At 49.5% G+C, this 22,521-nt stretch overlaps 1 protein-coding gene across 1 annotated transcript in view; it reads left to right on the top strand.

The window, feature by feature from the left end:
* Positions 1-22,521, top strand: part of CCDC33 (coiled-coil domain containing 33) — a 117,681-nt gene that overhangs the window by 69,957 nt on the left and 25,203 nt on the right. Inside the window, exon 14 of the mRNA XM_037134513.2 lies at positions 8,570-8,764. Coding sequence (XP_036990408.2) covers positions 8,570-8,764 — 195 coding nt within the window. The remainder of the gene's footprint in view (positions 1-8,569; positions 8,765-22,521) is intronic.

Raw genomic sequence — 22,521 nt, 5'->3', positions numbered from 1 at the left:
ATGGGCACCCTCTATCCAGCAAAGCTTTCATTTAGAATGGAAGGGTAGATAAAGTGCTTCCCAGATAAGGTCAAGTTAAAGGAGTTCATCATCACCAAGCTCTTATTATATGAAATGTTATAGGGACTTATCGAAGGAAAAGAAGACGATTAAAACTATGAACATTAAAATGATAACAAACTCAGAACTATCAACAACTGATATTCTATCCTCATCTCAACCCTTTGTCTGGGCTTGAGATCATTCTGGACCCTGATTTGATTTTATTTTTTTAAAGTATTTATTTATTTATTTATTTATTTATTTATTTATTTATTTATTTATAGAGCAAAGGCAAGGGGGAGAAAGAGAAGAAGAGAAACATTAATGTGTGGTTGCCTCTCACATGCCCCCAACTAAAGTCCTGGCCTGCGTTCCAGGCATGTGCCCTGTCTGGGAATCAAACCTGTGACCCTTTGATTCACAGGCCAGTGCTCAATCCACTGAGTCACACCAGCCAGGGCTGAGCTCTGATTTTATTATGCATCACATTCACAGTCCCACCTCCATCCCCGCCCCAACCTTCAGGTCATCTGTAGGTGCAGTCAGGACACTTTCAGTACTGTGATGTACACTAAAAAGTGTGCATCCTTAGATCTGGCTTTGAATCCTGGATCTTCCACTAAATCTTAGCTACCCTGAGTTTTACTTTCCTCTTCTACAGGAGGGAACTGTGACTCCTACCAGCCAGGAATGTAGTGGACATTGAGTGAAGGAGCATGTGTGAGTGCCCATCACAGTGTCTTGCAGGCACTCAGTAAGGCGAGTGTTTACTATTGTTCACCAAAGTTTCTGACAAATATGCTGAACTTATCAGGGATGAGGACAGGGCTCCTGAGGGAGGGCAACAGTGGAGCCCTGCTAACCCATCCCTTGGCACCCACACCTCATGACAGCCACTTGACTGTGATTCACACTTATAAGGACATCAGGGGGACTGGTCAGGTGCTGAAGATAAACATCACTAGCACCACATTGGTCTCATAGCAATTCTTCAGGGAATGAAGAAATGGAAGAGACAATCACTTCTCTAGGGACAGAATTGCTGAAGGGCAGTGTACTCTGCCCTGAGCTGGGGGCTGTGTACAGATGAAGAAAATGAAGACCTGCTTTCTGGCCTTGAGAGCATTCTGAATGCTTAGCAGGGCTGGACCGAGAGTTATACTGCAGGCTTATCCCAAATGCCTCACCAACCACAAGATCCTGTGTTGTTTTGAGAATGTGAACCTGTGAATCCCAGCCCACAGATGGAGTATATTGAGTTAGGATGCAAGGATGGCTAAGGAAACTGGCCTGCTTTCCTTGCCCATGAGCCTAATGCATAATTGATGGATTGAAGAAGGAGGAGGGGGAGAAAGGGAGACAGGGGAGTAAAAGCTTCCAGACCAAGCTTCTCAGAAAGTGGGAGATGTGCTTGGGTTTCTCCTCATGTCAAAATTAGACTACTGTAGCCTAGACCTCCCTTTAGCCAACCCAGTGAACCCTGCTTCAGCCAAGGTCATTAAGGCATAAATTCCTCGATCATTTTATTAGATTCCTAACCTGTACTAAGCAATAAAGCAACCTCATAGATCATCACCACCTATCTTGCTAAAGGTTCTAGTTGAGGCAGGTGCATTGAGCATCCAAATTCAGGGAAGAGTCATAGACAATCATGGTGATCTCTGCCTCAAAGAGTGGCTTGGAAATTGGCAAGGGAAGGTGCTTTAGGTGGAGGAAACCACAAGTACAAAGCCATGGAGGCATGACAGTGTCTGGAGTGCATGGGACATAAGGAGGCTGTTGTTGGCAGTGATACTGGAGAGTTAGGTGGAGCCTGGATTTTGGAGGGCCTGGATGTCAGGGTACAGGGCTTAGACTTTTTCATAAAGTGATAGGAAGCTAAGGAAGGTCTCTGAGCAGTAGTAGGCTATGGCCTGACCTATATGTTGGAACAATCTCTCTGGATGTAAATACGGAAACACAAGGATAAAGATTAAATACAGAAAGATCATGTTTGGGGGTTACAAGAATGAGCCCATGGCCTATCCACTAAGCCATAGACAGGATTTAGTATTAAAATCCCTGCCAAGATTTTTTAAGTTCTTCTCACTGGCTCACCACCCCTGACTCTACAACTTGCTTTTAGATTAACCTTCTGACATCATTTTCTGAAGAATGAATCATGGTCCCAGTGAGGATTAACACTTAAACCTTTCTTGGCTGGGAGACAGACTCAGAGCTTCAAACCTCATTGTGGCTGCAAGACTATTCAGGATACTATAAATGAGGCTTGCAATGTGCAGGAGAGGCAGCAACCCCTCTTGAAGGGGCCTGTTGCCTGGGCCTTGCTTTCAGCTGAAGAGATAAGAACCTACAACTTCTGCCACAGGAAATGACAAAGCAGTGACTGATCAGGGAGCCTCTGCAGAAGACTCATTATGGCACTTGCCAGCGGGCGAGACACCCTTATCAGGGAGAAAATTGCATCAGGCCCCCTGAATTACTAGCAATTGGAAGCAGGTTCCTTAGGATGCTCTTTGTTAGATACCTAATAGCTGGGATGAGAGGAGGGGGTGATACAGGAGGGCAGAGCCCAAAGCTGGTGTGGCAAAGGACAAATGTCTTTGTTAAACAGAATTTGTCAGTTTCCGCTCCTGGTTCCCTGGGGAGGGTTCAGGACCAGCTAATTGAATTAAGAGCGGTACACTCCAGCGGGAAGGCTGAGGGCGGGGTGAGAGGCAAGCAGTCGTGTAGAAGGACACTTTCAGCACCAAGGACAGCAGCTGCAACCTGGCTTGTCTAATTGCCCGGGCAAGCTGGAACTGTTGCATTTTGCATGATCCCCTAGAGATCTAGGGGATGGAGTGGGTAGGGGAGAAGCAGACAATATAAGTGGAGGGGGAGGACAGGTAACCCAAAAGGTCTTGAGCTTGTGATGCTATTGGCCTGGTTTGTCTCAACAGACCTTTCTGCGGGCAGCAGTGAGGTGAGGGCTGAGAGGCATAAAGACAGGGTGTGCCTTCTCCCCTCCATGGCCCTCACGTTTTATTGGACAGCTGGTGTGGCAGCACAAGGAGTGGTGGGCTGAGCTACGAGTCTGAACTGGTGCATGGCTATGCATCGCTTTGAGCTTTCAAAGTGGGTCTCCAACCACAGCCCTAATGAAGCAAGACGTGCTGTAGCCATGGAGCCACAGAGTGAGGGGCCACTTGTCAGTCCCAAGCTGCCTCGGCAGGGAGAATAGGGTCTGCCAAGCAGACAAACAAGTAAGCAGACTTGTGAGGTGGGCCAGTAGCCCCCACTCCCATCCCTACCTGGAGGAAGAGGGGAGAGCCAGGCAAGCCTGGGCCTCAGTAGTTCTCCCCCACCCTCCACCCTGACTCACCAGTCCAGCAGGCTGGCCCCTCCCTTTAGCCCTAAAAAAAGCTCCTTTCCCATGAGGAGCAAGGAGGGGAGAGCACAATCCCCTTCCCAAAACAGGGCAGGTTGAAGTCTGGAGAGTTAAGAAATGGGACTATTAGGGAGAATTTAGGCACTTTATGAGGCACTGTGGACTTTTTTTCCTGGTGCCTCTTGCCTCACATGACAAGAGCAACTGCCTCTGGCCTTGCCTATAGGGCCCATACTATGTAGAGGCCTAAAGACTTTTCTACAAAAGTTACCCACCCATCTTGCCTCTAGCCGCAGGTCACAATAGATCCTGGCAAAGTTGATTGGAAATGTAGGCAGGAGATCTGCAGTGGTGGGGTGGGGTGGGGTGGGGTGGGGAGGTGCTGGCATAAACAGCTATGAGAGCAGATACAGTCCAGGGACAGCCATGGAGCCAGCAGAACAGTGCAGAGCCACTGAGTTGGGAGAGCTACAGAAAGAGCGTCTGGGGGTCAGAGGGTATAGAATGTGCAGAATAGACTGGAGTCCATAGATATTCTGCTTGTCCTTCCCTCCTTCTCCCTGCTCACCTGAGACTGATGGGTGAAGGCACTGCACTGGACTGGGGCAGTCTCATTTTTATGTTATCTTTGTAATGGAATTATACACAATAAATTTCAGGATCAACATAAAAGTACCTGGTAAATGTCCAGCTCCAGTCAGGAGCCCGGTAAATGTCAGCTCTGAGTCACTGACCCAGCTGGTGCCAAGGCTACCACACAGGGTCTATGTCAGGGAGACAGGCTGAGGGGGAGGGGACTTCCTCAGCATTGTGTCTCTGCTTTCAGAATGGATGGGGGCACCTCCGGAGACCTCTCCCTTTATTTCATTACTTCGACTTCCTTCTCTAACAGGATTAGATGGCAGTCTATGAAATCCAGGGCATCAAAATTGGCTTGCTGCCTGGAAATGAGGAGAAATGTCATTATGGGTCCTGAATCAGCATCTCACCCCAGCCCCAGAGGCCACCTTGTCAATGAGGAGTTAATCTTTGCCCTGGGTGGTTCCTCTTTCCTTCATTTTCTCTTGCATTCATCCATCCATCCATCCATCCATCCATCCACCCATCCATCCAACACACATTCTGTTGTTCTCTGCAGCCAATCTGGCGTTCAGTTGTTCTGAACAGGAGAAAGATATGGTACTTCTTCCTGTATAAAACAGGCAACCCAAAATCCCCAAGCCATCTGACTTAGATTATATACATAGACAATGAGTGTGTTCAATGAGGAGACTTGAACTGAATCTTGCCCTCCATGAACCATAGCTACTGAGAGAAGCAGGTGAGGAAGACACCCAGGCCTAATGCCTAGGGATAGAGCAGGCCCAGAATTCTTGGTTTTAATGTGCAGTAGGTGCCATAGTCAGCCCCAGGGTCACTCAAGCTTCGTTCTTCCCATTCCAAGAGTCTGTATGGAGCTGCTTTCTCTTTGGAGTTATTTATCCTTGTACCCATTTGACAAGGGGAAAATGAGGCCAGGCTGGACTGGATACCTCTCCAGTTCTGTGATGATTCCTTAGTCTACCAGCACGTGTTAATGAATTTCTGCACACCAAATTCTATTTTTAAAGGGCAGAGAGGAATCATTATTTAAAGGCTCCCAGTGGTAAAGTGAAGGATTCTTATCCAAATTCATCTGATTTAGGTGGATTTTCATATAAAATACCCACTTTTCACTCTGCAGTTCAAGGTCAAACGTCTATACACCTCTAACTCTAAACACATCTGTCCTAGTTGGCACTGTGCCCATTATTCTATTTACCTCTAGAAAAACACTCTAGACAGTGGCATATTCATCTGTTGTGTGGCTGAGACAGAATTCCATCAGCTGATGGAGGATGGAAGTAGGTCACTTTGGAGGTCCCTAGAAACTTAATACTGCATAATTCTTTGAATGATAAGCACTTTTTAGGGCTAAATTATGGATTTGCAACAGAGTTTTAAAGCAGCCTCTCCCCAGAGAGAAAATAAGACATGTCCCTGAGTCCAAGAACTTTAAGTTCTGTTACAAAAAAAAGGGGGACTTCCAGCCAAGATGGAGGCATAAGTAGACACACTGTGCCTCCTCGCACAACCAATAAAAGGACGACAACAATTTAAAAACAAAAAGCAACCAGAACTGGCAGAAAACCAACTGTATGGAAGTCCAACAAGCAAGGAATTAAAGAGACACATTCATCCAGACCAGTAGGAGGGGCGGAGTCAGGCAGCCTGGCAGAGAGGACTCACAGCAAGGTGGAGGCTGGCAGACCCAGCAAAGCAGCAGATTGTGCAATGGGGCACGTCATGCAAGGCTTCAGCTGGTGGGCCAGGTGGTCCACATTCTCAGGCAGATAAACCAGGTGAAACTGGGAAGCAGGACAGACCACACAACTCAGGGTCCCAGCACAGGGAAATAAAGCCTCAAACCACTGATTGAAAACAGCTGTTGGGGTTGAGGTGGCATCAGGAGAAACCCCCAGCCTTACAGGAGAGTTAGTTGGAGAGACCCACAGGGTCCTAGAATGTACACAAACCCGCCCACACAGGCATCAGCACCAGAATGGCCCAATTTGCTTGTGGGAAGCAGGGGAAGTGACTGAAATCCAGCAGAGAACGAAGCAAGTGCCATTGTTCCCTCTTGGACCCCTCCCCCACTTATAGCGTCACAACCCACCCATGTGGGTTGCCCTGCCCTGGTGAACACCTTAGGCTTTGCCCCTAACTACATAACAGGCATGTCAAGACAAAAAAAATGGCCCAAGTGAAAGAGCAGGTCAAAGTTCCAGAAAAAATCCAACTAAGCAACAAAGAGATAGCCAACCTATCAGATGCACAGTTCAAAACACTGGTAATCAGGATGCCCACAGAATTGGTTGAATTTGGTCACAAATTAGATGAAAAAATGAAGGCTACACTAAGTGAAATAAAGAAAAATGTACAGGGAACCAATAGTGATGGGAAGGAAACTGGGACTCAAATCAATGGTGTGGGCCAAAGGAAGGAAGAAAGAAATAACCAACCAGAAAAAAATGAAGAAACAAGATTAAAAAAAAATGAGGAGAGGCTTAGGAACCTCCAGAACATCTTTAAACATTCCAACATCTGAATTATAGGGGTACTAGAAGAGGAGGAGCAACAAGTGGAAAAGTTATTTGAACAAATAATAAAGGAGAACGTCCCCAATTTGGTGAAGAAAATAGACTTCCAGGAAGTCCAGGAAGCTCAGAGAGTCCCAAAGAATTTGGACCCAAGGAGGAACACACCAAGGCACATCATAATTATATTACCCAAGATTAAAATGAAGGAGAGAATCCTAGAAGCAGCAAGAGATAAGAGGACAGTCACCTACAAAGCAGTTCCCATCAGACTGTCAGTTGATTTCTCAAAAGAGACCTTGCAGGCAAGAAGGGGCTGGGAAGAAGTATTTCAAGTCATGAAAGGCAAGGACCTACAACCAGGATCGCTCTATCCAGCAAAGCTTTCATTTAGAATGGAAGGGCAGATAAAGTGTGTCCCAGATAAGGTCAAGTTAAAGGAGTTTATCATCAGCAAGACCTTATTATATGAAATGTTAAAGAGACTTATCTAAGAAAAAGAAGATAAAAAACATGTACAGTAAAATGACAGCAAATTCACAATTATTAGCAACCACACCTAAAAAACAAACTAAGTAAACAACTAGAACAGGAACAGAATCATAGAAATGGTGATCACATGGAGGGCTAGCAACAGGTGAGTGGGAGCGGGAGAGAGGGGGAAAAGGTACAGAGAATAAGTAGCATAGATGGTAGGTAGAAAATAGACAGGGGAAGGGTAAGAATAGTATGGGAAATGTAGAAGCTAAAGAACTTGTATGTATGACCCATGGACATGAACTAAAGGAGGGGAATGTGGGTGGGAGGGGGTGTACAGGGTGAAGAGGAGTGAATGGGGGGAAATGGGACAACTGTAATAGCATAATCAATGAAATATATTTTTTAAAAAGAGAGGAAATGGCAATTAAACCTGGTGTTAGAGACCAATGTAAGCAGAGAGAGCCAGTGGCCAGGCTGGAAGAATCCAGAAAAGTTTTGCACAAGTGTGAGTGGAGGCCACTGGGCTTCCAGGGCTGGTATTTGAGTGAGTTCAAATTCTAGACAAGCAGAGATGAAAGTTGAAAGTCCTGTCCAGGGAAGAGGAGAATAAGAAAAAGAGGACCTTCAAAGAAAGAGGAGAGATGTTCTGTTTACTGGGTGATAAGAGGAAAGAATGACAGAGGAGATGAAATGGAATATAGGTTCACACAGCAAAGGGCATTACAAGAGTATGGAGGTTTTAGAAGCTATAGTTACTGCACTGAGTATGGAAGTCATAAATGGCATAGTTTATTGTTTCAGAAAAAAACCCACACACACCACCCTGGCTGCTGTGACACAGTGGATTGAGCCCTGGCCTGGGAATCAAAGGGTCGCTGGTTCCATTCCCAGTCAGGGCACATGCCTAGGTTGCAGGTCAGGTCCCCAGTAGGGGGCACATGAGAGGCAACCACACATTGATGTTTCTCTCCCTCTCCTTCTCCCTTCCTTCTCCTCTCTAAAAATAAATAAATAAAATCTTTTAAAAAACGTTTATCAAGCACCTACAATGAGACAGACATAGCAGATAAACAAGGTCCTTGCTTACATGAAACTTATATTCTAATGTTGGAAATAGAGGGAGGAGGCAGACAGTAAACAACTAAATATATTTTTTGAAAGTTAATTTTCTGGTAGAGTAAGTACTACAAACCCAGTAAAATGGTATAATGTGAAGAGAGAGTATATTGGAGGAGGGGTTACTTTAGATGGGATGGGCCTCTATCTCAAAGAACAGAGCCTCTCTGAGAAAATCACATTTGCGCTGAGACCTGAGTGAACAGCTATGCAAAAAAGACTCACGGGCTCTCTATGTAGAGGGAACATCAGATGCAAAGGCCTTGAGGCGGGAAAGATCTTCGCTTGTTAGAGAAACATCAAGGACAGTGTGGTTGGGACCCAGTAAGCAAGAGGGCAGGAGGTAGACAGGAACCAGGCATGCAGGGCCCCCTGAACCATGAGCAGGAGAGGCCTGGGGTGTGGAAGGTACACAGAGAAATTTCTCTGCACCTTCTCTTCCCAGAGGCCAGAAAACTTCTTAACACCAAACAACAGCAAAGTTCTGCCCATCCTGGACCCTCAGATCTTAGATGAGAAGCTGGGTCCCAGCCGTGAGTCCTGGTCCAAGGCCACAGTGAGCCCTACAACGAACTCTAGCACATCCACCAGTCAGGAAGAAGAGGAAGAGCCTCAAAGGCCTCCGATGTCCCGTGAAACGGTGAGTGTCTTCCGCTCTGGGCAAGGAGGGTTAAAGCAGCAAGGGGTGATTTGAAAGAGGCTTCACTGACCCTGTGGGCTCGGTTCATTCCTCACTTTGCAAGTGGACCTCGCCTTGGCCTCATTCTATGAGTTACTGCAAATGTAAACTTGTGGGAGCTGTGGGTTCTTTATCGTATGGAGTTTCTTTATCTTTTGAATTGAATGCCTATATGATTTTTTCAAAACAAAACTTGCAATGCTTGTATGAGCTAGTTCCATTGACTCAAGTAATCTCAACTCAGAACTTCCTCAGGAGCACATTCACTGGGTGTGCCCCCTGAGAGATTAGTTTTAGCTTCTAAAAGAGGAAATTGAGTTTTGAAGAAAAGAAGACACTGTCTTTCTTCACAGAGTCTGTGACCTTAACTATGAGGGCTGGCATGGCTTTCTATTGCCAGTTGGCTAAATCCCGGGAAAGATTGGTGAAGGTGGCTGAAATTGAGTCTTAACCTGGGGAGAGGTCAGTGCTGGGTCCTGGCCCCTTGCTGCAGAGAGCTAGAGTGCAGTCCACCAAAAAGATGGTCCAGTCAAAGTCCCTAATTGAGGCACCACCCTGACAACCAGGGGTGAATTCAAGTGTGGCTTCCTCCCATCTTCCACAGTGGATCCCATGGGGATCGCTGCTTCAGAAGATCCTGGGGAAAGGCCCAAGCCAAGGCCTCTGGCCTATAGGCCAGACCAGTGATATGCTGCGGGCCAAACCTGGGCTTTCTTCTCTCAAGATCTGTCCCTGTCCACTAACGGCCTCTGCATCTTCCCCTGTCACTTCTGTACCTTTCTGGAACATGTCCCATTGGATGAATAGTAAGGGTTGCTATTTACTGGGTGTACCCAGAGTGTTTCCACATGAAGGGCCCCTGCCTGCCCCAAAGCAGGGCCCTCCCCAGCAGGTGCCAGAGCAATCCCACGCCACCTCCTACACTCCTTCCTCTCACCTCTGCTCCTCAGGAAAGCTGCTGTCTGTCCTGAGCTTCCAGCTTAGACATCAGTTGGCTTGAAAATAAAGACTTGGGAATTTAGACTTTGTCTTTGGAGATGTTGGGCAGTATGAATAAACCTACAGTTAGTCCTGATCTTTTCTGAAGGGTTAAACTGTGATCAGCAAGACTGAGAATTTGGTTTCTGCCTTCTTGAAGGAAAGAGTGTAGTCAAGAGAGAAAGCGCACTAAAGCAGGCAAGAATTAATTGTCTACAGCAAAAGTGCACTCAGATGGGATGATTATTAAAGCTCGGGACAATGAAACAAGGGAGGGCTTAGCGTAGAAGAAATAACAGGAGAGCCCAGGCTCAGCTGCTTTAGCTCACAGAGAAGTTAGAGAAAAGGGGGCTTTATAGACAGGTTCGGGAGGTTAGCCCAAGACAAGCTACCACTGCCCATTGCTCCCCTGGTTGCAAGTCTCACGGGATCCCTTATAGTTTGAGAGATGCTCTCCTGTGGCGGGAGAAGAGGGGGAAAGGAAAGGCCTGGGCATGCTTCCAGGAGGGAGAGTGAATGCTGGGTCCTTTGTCCAGAGGGTTTTTATTTTCCTCTTGCAGGCAGGAATTTTGGGGGAGGATTTTAGCAGAATATTCATTAGCTTTCCAGGTGTGTCCTTTCAGGGTCCTGTTCTCTACTGATTGGTTGGCACCAGGGCAGAGGGGGTCATTAGTCATCACAGCTGGTCCTGAGGCAGCCATGGCATCACTTGTCTTGTTTTGCTGCTTTTCTGGTCCTGGGGCTGAAATACAGCTAAGGCCTATATGTTATCCCTAGGGAGGAATGGTCAGGGGGTGTAAACCACAGGACCAGTGATATGAAAGGTCAGGGGTTCTAAACCACATAACCAGTGATATGCTGCAGGGGTACAGGTTACCCTGGGGGCAAGGTCCATGTTGCCCAGTTTTGTCTCTTACTAGGCACCTGGGAGTTTTCACCCTGGTCATCTTCTGTACCTGGCCCATTGTCCTTGTTCTGCTCATGTCTGTCTGACTGCCTGTCCCAAAACCATAAGAGGTGGGATGAGACTGCACCTTTAAAAGTCAAGGTTAGCCAGTGAGGAGCTACGGTTTTTAAGCAAGAGGGTTGAGTAACCATTGTGAGTGACAGAGGGAAGGAGGAGAAATAACTGGCCCAAGGGCACTAAAACAGGATTCTGTGAGGCTCTGAGTGCAAACAAGGGGCTCAGGGCTGCCCCACACCCGCAGACTGTCAGAGGTGTGAGTGGGTCTAGATGGAGCGCTTACTCAAGGATGCTCTCCCTAAACACTACCCTCACATGCCTGTCAATGGGCTGGTCCCTCTAAGCTCCTCTCACTGGGCACCTGGCGAGGCTGCAAGCACTTCGTGCTCCCTCTGGTTTGCTGTTGGGTTAGGCACACTCAGCCACCACCATTCAGTGTCATTTTGTCAGTGTGGTGCAAATCTCCCATCCTGAATGCCCACTGGGGTCTGGGGCCCACGGGTGTGATCTTGAGTAAAGTGTAGGGCCTGGGCAGAGCTATACGAAGGCCTCACCTCCTCTCTGAGCAGCCCAGGAAGTCTTTTGCAATAGGTGGGCTCTAAGTGGGGTAAAGAGTGAAAGTCATTCTGAACATGACAGCTCTCCAAACATTAACAACTTAAAAGCATCCTCCTTCACCCCTAGACACCCCACCTCAGCCCCCCTGAGGCTGGGCCACGTGATATCCTCACACACACCGCAGGGAAGAGCAGGTGAGTGAGGGGCTCCATGCTGTGTGCAGACAGGCCTGGTTCCATTCACACAGAGCTTATACAACCCCCATCATTTTCCTGCTTCCTCAGTCCTCAGCAGCTATATCGGCAATCCTCTAACCAGCCAGAAAACCAGAACTCCCACCCCTGCCAGGTACCCACCTGTGTCCAGCTGTGCAGGGAGTGAGGACAGGGGAACGCTGAGGCAAGAAAGAGGCCGAGGCCCTGAGCTCTGGGAGTTCTCCAGCCAGCAGGAGTGAGCCACACCCAGGGAGATGGGGCAGGTCTGGGGGAGAGAGACTAAGTGACGCAGAGAAGACACATATAAACATTGGTGAGGGATGGATGGCCAAGGGGCACGGCCAAAACAGAATATTTTATTACGTGTCACACCTACTCAGCATCATCGGGCATACCTGGTGAGACCTCGGTAAAGAGAGAGAAGAGCAAGGAAGTCTTCATGGAGGAGGAAGGCTATGCTTTGGATAAACAGAGACAGAAGTACTTGTTCCTATTCAGGAAGTCTGTGCCCAGGGTTGTTCTGAATGTGGAAATTCCAGCACAGGGTCTTTCCCTCCTCCCCCCTGGTCTCTCCCTCCCTTCTCCCCCACCCCCTTTCTATTTATGCCTCTTCCTTCTGTCTTTCTCTAGCTATCTCCATTTCTTTTTGGCTTTTTGGTTTTCTCTCTCTGACTCTCTCTGTTTTCCTCCCTCCTTTCCTCTGCTGCTCAAAGATTTGTGGCAGACCAGAAGCCCTCATACCAGAGATGAATAATTGACGACGGTTGTTTAAAGATTCAGTGGAGTTTCTCCAACCTCGCCACCCTGGAATAACTCAGTTCTTTCATTCTTTCTTTGAAAGCCTTTCCCTCCTCCCTCCAGCTCTCCCCGCTCTAGTCCCACATCTGCCTGGCTCTGAGCATAAGGCTCTTGTTTCTCTTCCTTCAGAATCATCTCTCAGTCCCTCAGTTTCTCTGTTTTTAAGACTTATTTATTTTTAGACAGAGGGGAAGGGAGAGAGAAAGAGAGGAAGAGAAACATCGGTGTGCGGTTGCCTTTTACTCACCCCCTACTGGGGACCTGGCCTGCAACCCAGGCACGTGCACTGACTGGGAATTGAACTGGTGACCCTTTGGTTCCCAGGCCAGCACGCAATCCACTGAACCACACCAACCAGGGCTGATCCCTCAGTTTCTTGGTGTCCACTTCCCCGACCGCCCCACTCCATTTAACCTACTCTTACGTAAGTTGACTTTGGGTCCTCTGGACACCATTTCTGAGAGAAGAGGAAAGAGAAGGAGGAGAAGAGAAGGGAGAGAAAGAAAATGCGGGCACCTCATTGCAGGTGAAGAGAGGAAGGCAGGCCACAGAAGCTATGCTCCTCCCAGGTCATACAGCAGAGGAGACGGGAGCTGGGGCCCCAGGAGGGCAGGCCCTCTAGCCCAGGGACCCCTTCCTTCCCAGGTAGACAGAGAGGTGCTGACTCTGCCACAGCTCCCCAGGTAGCCCGGAGCACTTTTAGCCCCTGAGCCTTGATTTTCCATCTGTCACACCAGATGTTATAGGACGTTATCCTGCCCTATCTGCTTCTCGGGGTCAAATGGAACAGGTGGGGGGCCTACAGAAAGGGCTGGCAGTGCAGCAGTGACCCTGTGAGCCTGGTCCCGGCTGTCTGGCATGGCTGTAAGGGGACCAACTGTTCTTGTTTGCCCAGGACTGAGGGTTTCAGCAGTGCAAATCAGGACGCAGCTCACTCTACATGGTGTGGGACCTCCCCTGCCCCAGCCCTGCTCCATTCAGGCTGCCATACCCTTGGGCCCCTCTGCACATATAGCCACAGGGTTCAAACCTTCTGCTCACCAGCCCAGCTCCACTCCGTCCCCTGTACTCATCAGCTCCTTGGAGTGACCGTGAACTCCCTTCCCCTTTTGGGGCCCCAGTTTCTTCCTCTGTCAGTGGAGGAGGTTGGAGGAGATGATCCCCAGTCCCCTGGGGCTCCTTTGCCGTGACCAGGGCCTTGCTTCTGGCCCCAGGCCCCCACCCAGAATGAGGGCTGCAGACTGGTGAGGCTGAGGCTGAGACTCAGTCTTGGTTCCCTTGGCACCACCCAGGGCAGGTGAGGAGTCTGAGCAGGAGCCACCTGCAGCACCAGCAGCGGTCACCTGAGTGTGACACTGCCCACATCAGTGGCCAGTAGTAGCGAGAATGTCAGTGCAGGGTGGCAGCATCACAAGGCCCTTGAGCCTGGGCCTGCCCCACAAGCCACAGTGACACACAGCCCAACCTGGAAGGCAGCTCACCTGGGTTCTGAGAGTTCAGGGGCTTTGGCGGGGTAGAGAAAACACAGCAGAAATAGGGCAAGGCAGAGACAAAGAAGCACAGCCACCTACCTGGTGTCCACCTCAACAACCTGCGATCAGATGCCGCCGACTCGGTGCCCCTCCAGGCCACCCACGCCAGCCACCAGAGGCACTCCCGAAACACACGCTTACCTGTCCCACCTGCTTCACCACCCCAGGCTCCGTAGCCCTGACTCCAGTGCCCAGCTGTGGTCCCACTTTGCCAGGTCAGTCTTCTTTCTCAGTCACCTCTGCAAGCTCCCCTGTTCTGTCCTCCTGGCTGCAAGGCCCACCTAAGGACAGGTGTGCATCAAACAGGAGCACCACCTCACACCCTGACCCTCCTGGGCCCCACTCCTGCAGGGAGAGGGGTTCTCAGCCCTCCTCCACTTCTCTGCTGCACTCTGGCAGCCCCTGAATTGTGAGCCCTGGGTGGGGCGAGGGAAGCGACTCTAAAATAAGTCTTGTGAGATTGCAACAGTCACAACTCCTGGTCTCTACGGAGAATCCTCAAAATGGGGGTCTCTGCTCCTCCTCCTCTCACCACTTCATTCTTTTCTTTCTCCTCCAGAGAGAGAGAGAGAGAGAGAGAGAGAGAGAGAGAATGCCTACCAAGTATTAGAGAAAGAGAGGGAGGGAGAGAGAAAGAATTCACCCTAGTGTGTCCCTGTTATCTCTCTCTGCAGGCCCCTCCTGCCACCCCTCTCGTCCATGTGGCCTGAGCAAGTTTGAGCCCATATTTAGCACTCAAGAGGCATGTACCCTTGGACAGATCACCCCCTCTCTCTGGGCCTGTCTCCTCACTGTGAACTGGTGGGGATACCTCCCCTCCTGAAGCTGTGGGAAGGATTAACTAGAGAGTGGATGTGGCAGCTTGGAAACTGTGAAAGGCTGTCCTCTTTCCAGGAGGCTTATTAATAATCACTATGTTCATGGGGCCCTTCCAGACAGAATAGTAGGGAAGAAGCACAAATTGCCAGGCCTTCCCCCTGACCCCTCCTCTACAGAGCTGTCCTCTTCCCCAGCCATCCCCAGAATCTCCCTGGTGAGCTGTTCTCCTCCTTCATCCATCACTTGGGACTAAAGAGATTAATAAACGAGACTCATAATTCAGCTGCTGGGGTGTAGCAGATATTTACAGCTGCTTTTCAATTTGCAGAGATTAAGTGTTTGTCGATTTATTGTCTCTTGGTGTGTGTGTGTGTGCGCAAGAGTGCTTGGGCAAGGGCCCCTGCAGGCCCACCCCTCCCCCACTCTATACTCTGCCCGGTGGGCTCACCACCCCCCCACTACTCCACCCCCACCCAGTCCCAGGAGCCTGGTGGGGAGCCACTGGCCACTGCAGTGGGCTTGTCTTCCTGACCAACTTGACCAGACAGTCAAGTGGCCCAGGAAAGGGCCCCAAGGACCATGGGTCTAGGTGTTAGTGAGGATGGGAGGGGACCCACCCTTGACTGATTTGGAGGGCCCTTTCTAAGCTTCGGCCAACCTCACCTCTCCCCACAGAGCCAAGGGTCCATGGGGCCAACCCCACAATTCCAGGCCACTCCCCGGGTACCTGAGACCCCAGAATTCCCTGCCCAAATAGACCTGAGCCTGCTTCTGAGGACTGCAGAGTTCCTCCCAAAGTCCATTCTCCAAGGGTGGAATAGTTTCAGGGGGTTGCACCCCTAGGCTCTGGAGGTGGCTGTTGAGAGCCTCCATTTATGTTCTTGTCCTGGACCCCACAGCCATTAGTGGTGGACCTGGTGGAAAGGGGGAAGCAAGCTTCCCTGGGGAAAGCCCCAACCAGTCTGCAGAGGCTGAGGGAAGTGAGGCAGTCCTGGGGAGGCTGGTGAGCAAGAGGCGCCACCCCAGGGGCTGGGAAGGCAAAAGAGCTCTGCCCACATATGAGCAGTGCTGGGAGAGCCAAGAGGGAGGCTTGGGCAACAAAAACAGATCCTGGGCTGCCTCTCTGTTTCTTGTTGACTTCACAGTCTGCCTCTTGCACTCATTCATCTGACCAGCGTTTTAAGCATCTGCTCTGTGCCGTGCCCTGTGATAGTCCTCATAGAGGGCTCCACTCCTCAATAGTCCTCCACTCATCGTACAGGTGTAGCAGGTTTGAGTCCCGTCTCCACCACTCAAGAGCTGTGTGACCTTGGATAAATCCCTCCACCTCTCTGGGCCTATCTCATCTGTTAAATGGAGGGAATACTCTCTACCTGAATCTTGAGGCTTTTGAGAGGATTAAAGAGTGCAGATGGCAGTATCTTGAAATCCTTGAAGGTCTGTCCACTTTGCAGGAATCTTATTAATAGTCACTGTGTTCATGCGACCCTCCCAGACTGAGGAAGAAAGGGGAAGCAGCAAAGCTCACCCAGGCCTTCCCTTCTGACCCCTCTCCAGAAGGTCTTCTCCAAGCCAAGTGGCCTCCTGCAAAGGTCCCTATCCTCAGGAAGCCAAGTTCAGCTGGAAAGACACACTGGGAAACAGTGGAGAAGGGTGTATCTGGGACTAGGGTGCAGTTTGCTCAAGGGATTATGGAAGCACAAAAGGGAGTGTACCTAATTCTAATTCCCACCCCACCCTGCCAGGCAGGGCACACTTTATACAGGAAGCGAAGGAGTGGCCCCTAGATGTCACTGTCATCAATGGCCGTTGGTATAAAAACCATGATAGATCTTTGATTTGTTGGTGGAAGACCAGTGAAGGTGGATGAACCTGTTTCTTTAAGAGGAATCTGAGGAAAGATGTGTGTCTGCATATCTTTCTCTCACCCAGAGGCACTGTGGGGCTCCCGGGCTAACCAGTCCCTGTCTGGCCCTCAGTTTCTTCATTTGTAAAGTGGAGGGAATGCCTCCAGTGAGGGATGAGGAAGTCTCAGCACCGTGGAGGGGAGAGCTGAGGAAGTGCGTGTGCCAGTGGATCAACCACGTCAGGGCCTGGCTCCAAGCACCAAAAAGATCAGAGGAGATACTTGAGTGAGAGGGCCACTGGGGCACAGGGTCCCCCGGGAGGAAAGAAAACACCCGAGAGAGTACTGGGTGGGAGGGGACCCAGAAGACCTGGGTCCATTTCTAACTCTGCCACTGACTTGAGGACTCACCCTGGTTGCCTCCCACCTTCCTGGGCCTCAGTCTCCCGCCCTGTGCAGTGTGGGGCCTGGTCTTGATGATTTCTTCTTTTATCCTGGCAATCAAAGCAGGCAGAAAACAGAGCCCCCTGCAGCCCCCTGGCTCTGATCCTGAGCAAGATGTCTGCTGCTGCCCCGTATCACTTACTGTCCATCTCAGTTCCTTGATTACATGGTAGGTGGGTAGATGGGCAGAAGTGCAGCTCTCTCAGTAAATAAAGCCAAGATGATGAGGCCATAAATTGCTGAGGGCTGAAATTGTCTATTGGTGAGGGCAAGAGAGACTACAGAACCAGGGGTGGCTGGGGAGATCTGATAACCTGGGAAATAAGGCTCACCCCTTCTGCAAACTTCCAGCTTAGCCCTCCTTTTAATAACGCTAATTATATCCATCAATCTTGTTGATGTGTTAATGATATCATTTTATTCTTCTTTTCTATTTTTATTTTTTAAATATATTTTATTGATTATGCTATTATAGTTGTCTCAATTTTTCCCCTTTCCCCCCCCCTCAATTCAGTATCCCCATTCCTTCCAACAATCCACCCCCTTAGTTCAGGTCTATGGATCATGCGTATAAGTTCTTTGGCTTCCCCATTTCCTATAGTATTCCTGCCCTCTTAGTCTATTTTGTACCTACCATTTATGCTTCTTATTCCCTGTACCTTTTCACGCATTTTCCCCTCCCCCTCCTCACTGATAACCCTCCATGTGATCTTCATTTCTGTGAATCTGTTCCTGTTCTAGTTGTTCATTCTGTTTTTTGGGTTCAGTTGTTGATAATTGTGAATTTGTTGCTATTTTGGTGTTCATAGTTTTGATCTTCTTTTTCTTAAATAAATCCCTTTAACATTTCATGTAACAATAGCTTGGTGACAATGAACTCTTTTAGCTTTACTTTGTCTAGAAAGCATTTTATCTGTCCTTCCATTCTAAATGATAGCTTTGCTGGATAGAGTACATCCTCACTTTTCATCACTTTGAATACTTCTTTCCAGTCGCTTTCTGCCTACAAGGATTCTTTTGAGAAGTTAGCTGATAGTCTCATGGGAACCCCTTTGTAGATAACTCTCTCCTTTTCTCTTGCTGCTTTTAAGATTCTCTCTTTATCTTTAACCTTTTGCATTTTAATTATTATGTGCCTTGGTGTGGTCCTCTTTGGGACCAACTTGTGTGGGACTCTCTGTGTTTGCTGGACTTACATGTCTATTTCCTTCACCAAATTGGGAACGCTTTCTTTCATTATTTTTTTCAAATAAGTTTTTAATTTCTTGCTCTTCCTCTTCTCCTTCTGGCCCCCCTGTGATTTGGATCTTGGTATGTTTGGAGCTGTCCCAGAACTCCTTAGACTATCCTTGTTATTTTTTTTTTAAAGAGAGGGGAAAAAGAGAGGAAGAGAAACATCGAAGTGTGGTTCCCTCTTACATGCCCCCAACTGGGGACCTAGCCCGCAACCCAGGCATGTGTCCTGACTAGGAATTGAACCAGCAACCCCTTGCTCCACAGTCTGGTGCTCAGTCCACTGAGCCACACCAGCCAGGGCTTCCTTGCTTTCTCTTTTTTCTTCTTGCTGTTCTAGTTGAATGCTTTTTTTCTTCCTTATGTTCCAAATCAGTGATCTGAATCTTGGCTTCATTCCCCTCCACTGTTCATTCCCTGTAAATTTCTATTTATTTCACTTAATGTAAACTTCATTTCTGCCTGGGTCTTTTTGATGCTGTTGCCATACTCAGTGAGTTCATTCAGAATCCTGATCATCAGTGTTTTGAACTCTGCATTAGATAGATTGGTTGTCCCCATTTTATTTAGTTCTTTTTCTGGAGTTTTGTTCTGTTCTTTCATTTGGGCCATGTTTATTTATCTCCTCAATTTGGCAGCCTCCCTGTGTTTGTTTCTGTGTATTAGAGCTACTTTGACTCCCTGTCTTAGTAGCATGGCCTATTACAGAAAAATGCAGCTTCGAGTTACATGGGGCAGAGAGTTATATAATCACCAGGGTGGGGCAAACTGTTTGCTTTGTGGCTCCATGTGAGGGGAGGGCTGAAAGAGGAGACGATGCCACTACCTGGCTTCTGGAGGTTTCCCCAGGAGGAAGCTGTTTTCCGGCACTCACCCTGTTTCCAGCACTTCGCTTTCTCCTTGTATGACACTGATACCCTTCTAGCTGTTTCCCTGATGCTGAATTCCAGAAGGGGAGCATCTGAGTAAGTCTTATGTCCATGCAGCCCCTTTAAAGGAGTCTCCTGAAAATCCAGAAGTGTCTTCCACCGCTCTAACCTCTGTTGGTTTTTGCAGCCAGGAGTTGTGGGAGTTTATCTTCCTGGTGCTGGAACCCTGAGCTGTGTGGTCTGGCCTGGGGCTGGGATCCCTCACTCCCAAGGTATCCTTCCTGATTTGTATCCACCACACATGAATATGGGACCGCTCATTCCACCCCCTTCTCTCTGCGCCACACTGTGTCTCTGCACCTCTCCTCCCATCTCTGCATCTCTGCCATGCTTACCCGTCTGGACGAATGTGGCTTCTTTAAATCCCTAGTTGTCAGACATCCATACAGCTTGATTTTCTGATGGTTCTGGGTGATATTTGTTTTGTGGTCTAGTTGTAATTTTTTCTGTAGTTGTGCAAAGAGGTGAAGCATGTTCACCTATGCCTCCATCTTGACCAGAAGTCTCTTATTATCCACCAATCTTTATTGAGCTCTTACTCTGCTCCCAGAGCTTTAATCATAATCTCATTTCATTTCTGCACCAATCTGATGGAGAATTCACACTTATCATTCCCATTTTATAGGTAGAGAAACTGCTAGTAGCTCAGTAGCCCTGCCAGGCCATGGGCATCATGGAAGGAGAGCCCTGGTCCAACACAGGTCTGGGCTTCCCTGCCCGGCGCCCACTCCTTCAGCTGCCACAGCTTCAGCTGGCCATACCTCCTGACTCAGAAGGAAAGAGCCTAGTGAGCGTGCTCACCTTATTCCTTGCTCATCTGGGTGGATGGACGGCCTTAGTTCCCAGTAAACACCAAACAGAATCCTGTACTGTGGCCCCCTCCTCAGGCGTGCCCCAGACCTTTGAGGGGCCTACACGCTGTACATCTAAACTTCAACTAATGAAGAGTTTAAAATCAAGCTGTAGCTAACAAACTATTAAATATGGTCTATTTTTCCTCCTTGACAAACACACCCTGGCAACACCTCCAGAGAACTCTCAGATTCCACAGTGGACCCTGGTGACCTGGGGTGAGCAGCTCCCAGGCCCCTCCTCCACGTCCCCCTCTGTGCCCTTCTCGTTCAGTCCCACACCCTAATGACCCAATGACCATGTGAGACCTCTCACATAAGGTGCATAAGGGTACATCACCACCCTCAGGAGGACAGGCCAGGAAGTAGAAGAAAATTTCAGGGTGCCCGGTAGCCACGCTGGCGTCCTAAACGGTGCTCACGCTCTGGCTTGGCACGCCCTCTTGGCCCACCACTTCCTCACCCGTGGAGAGAGTTGCGGCCCTAGGACAGCCAGAGCTGGATCCTCAAACACACAGGGCAGGCAGGGTCTCTGCTTGTCTAAGACTAAGTGGGTGCTGTCCCTCCCCCAGCTTTGTGACTCCATTAGGGTGGACTCCTGGGCTCAGATTAAATGCTTTTCAGTACAATCCAATTTCCTCCTGACATGGACTAGGAAAGCCCTCTCTGTGCGCATGTGTGCATGAACATGCACACACACCACATTCGTTGTTAAATATCCAATCAGGTCCAAAGATAATAGAGAAAAGCCAGTTCACTCCCAGTTTAATCAGATAAAATGCCCATTCATTGGCTCCTGCCAGGAGCTGATGTCCCCTCCTCAGCGACACCGAGACAGAGGATGGGGGTGGGGGTGGAAGGAGGCTGCAGGAGAGGGGCTGGAGATAAGTGGGAACCATGGGGACCTGAGAAGCTAGAAGCAGATTGAATAGGTGGGCTGTGCTTTTAAACCTTCAAGGAGGGGGGCAGTGTTGCCCATGGGGGACTAATTATCCTCCAGCCTTTAGCCAGCTCTTACTCAAACAGACAAAAGGAGGCTTTGCAGCCCTGATGGCTGCTAAGCTTCTACAAAGAATTGTTTTTACTCTCAGATATGCAAATGTCACTCAGCAAGGTGGACTCTGGGGAGGGCTGAATGGTGGCTCAGGGGTTTGGAAGGGCCAGGAGAGGCAAGGGCCTGGGGGCTAGACCCCCTCCGAGGACTAGTGTGAGAAACTGGAGGCATCTTACCCTCCCTCCTCTGGCTGGATGGGGAGTCCACTCAGGCCCTGCTTCACCAACTGGGAGAGTCTTGTGGAGGCCAAGACGAAGGCCCTCCCTCCCACCTTCACCTTTATGTGGGTGGGAGGCTCCTGTGGATGGCCAGAGGGGCTCCCTCAGGAGGCTGCCTCAGGGACCAGGAGCTGACAGAAGGGGCCCTCCTGCCCACTTGATCCCCTCCAACCTAGGACACAGCTACCAGGTGACCTACCCAAAGCGCCATTTGGGCTGACCCTGCTCTCAACACCTCCGGGACCCCTTCACCTGTTCTGTGAGCCCCTCAGCCTGATGGCTCTCTGACTTCTGAAGCCTGTGCCCAACCCAGAATATTCTACTCACACCCAACCCTAGCAGTACTTCCAGCTCTGGGCCTTTGCTTCTCTACTCTGTCTGCCTTATATCCCCTCTCCACCCTACCCCAGGTGCCCAGCACACAGTAGGTGCTCAGTAAATGAGTACAGTGGATACATAAAACGCCATCTTCTTAAGTGGCCACATGGCCAGAAACGATGACATCTTCATCAGAGAGGGGACATTTGCTTCCTCTTCAGCTCCCAGCCAGCGTCTACAGAAATGATAACCCGTACCCCAAGGTTGGAGGCCTCTGTGAGCTATGAAGGGCCTCTGATACCCGATCATTCACAGCAGAGATGAGGGGGGCAGTGTAGAAGAGTTGGGGGTGGGGGAGACCGTTAGAGACCAAATTTCATCCCTCTCAGCCTCTCCAAAGCGCTCACATCAGACAACCAGCAGCCACTGCCATGGGGAGTCCATTCCTCCACTATACATGGATCTCAAAAGCCTCAGAATGAAGCAAAAGGTCTGCATCATCAGGATTTGCATTCTGATGCAAATCAGAGGGGAGGTGGGCAGGGGCCCAGGCACCCCAAGAGACTGGGAGGGGAGGGTGCCTCCAAGCAACAGAGCACCCCCACGAAGTCCCCTCCCCTCATTGCTGCTCGCATTTGTGAGGGCCTGAGCCAAGGAAGATTGAGAAGGGAAGGCTAGTCAGTCAGGGAAAATGGCCAAAAAAGGCCAGCTAACAAGCCAAGTGAGAAGGGGCTCTGAAGGGACCAACTGTCTTGTGGCTCAGGCAGCCAAAGGCAAAGTGGGGAACATGGATTTCCAGAAGTATTGCCCAGGAGTCCAGAGGAGGAGACACTCTTTGCAGTTCTGGGGTGAGCCTGGAGCCCTGCAGAGTGGAGTGGGGTCTGCAGTAATGCAGAGCTGGGGAGAATGTGCCAGCCTGTGCTGAAGGCAGGAAGAGTCTGGCCACTGAGGATGGGGAGAG

The sequence above is a fragment of the Artibeus jamaicensis genome, unplaced genomic scaffold, assembly GCF_021234435.1.
Source record: "Artibeus jamaicensis isolate MK-2021 breed Jamaican fruit bat unplaced genomic scaffold, CSHL_Jam_final scaffold_286, whole genome shotgun sequence".
Lineage (NCBI taxonomy): Eukaryota > Metazoa > Chordata > Mammalia > Chiroptera > Phyllostomidae > Artibeus > Artibeus jamaicensis.
Note: the sequence above shows the minus strand (reverse complement) of the source record. Positions and strands in the feature narration are given on the sequence as shown.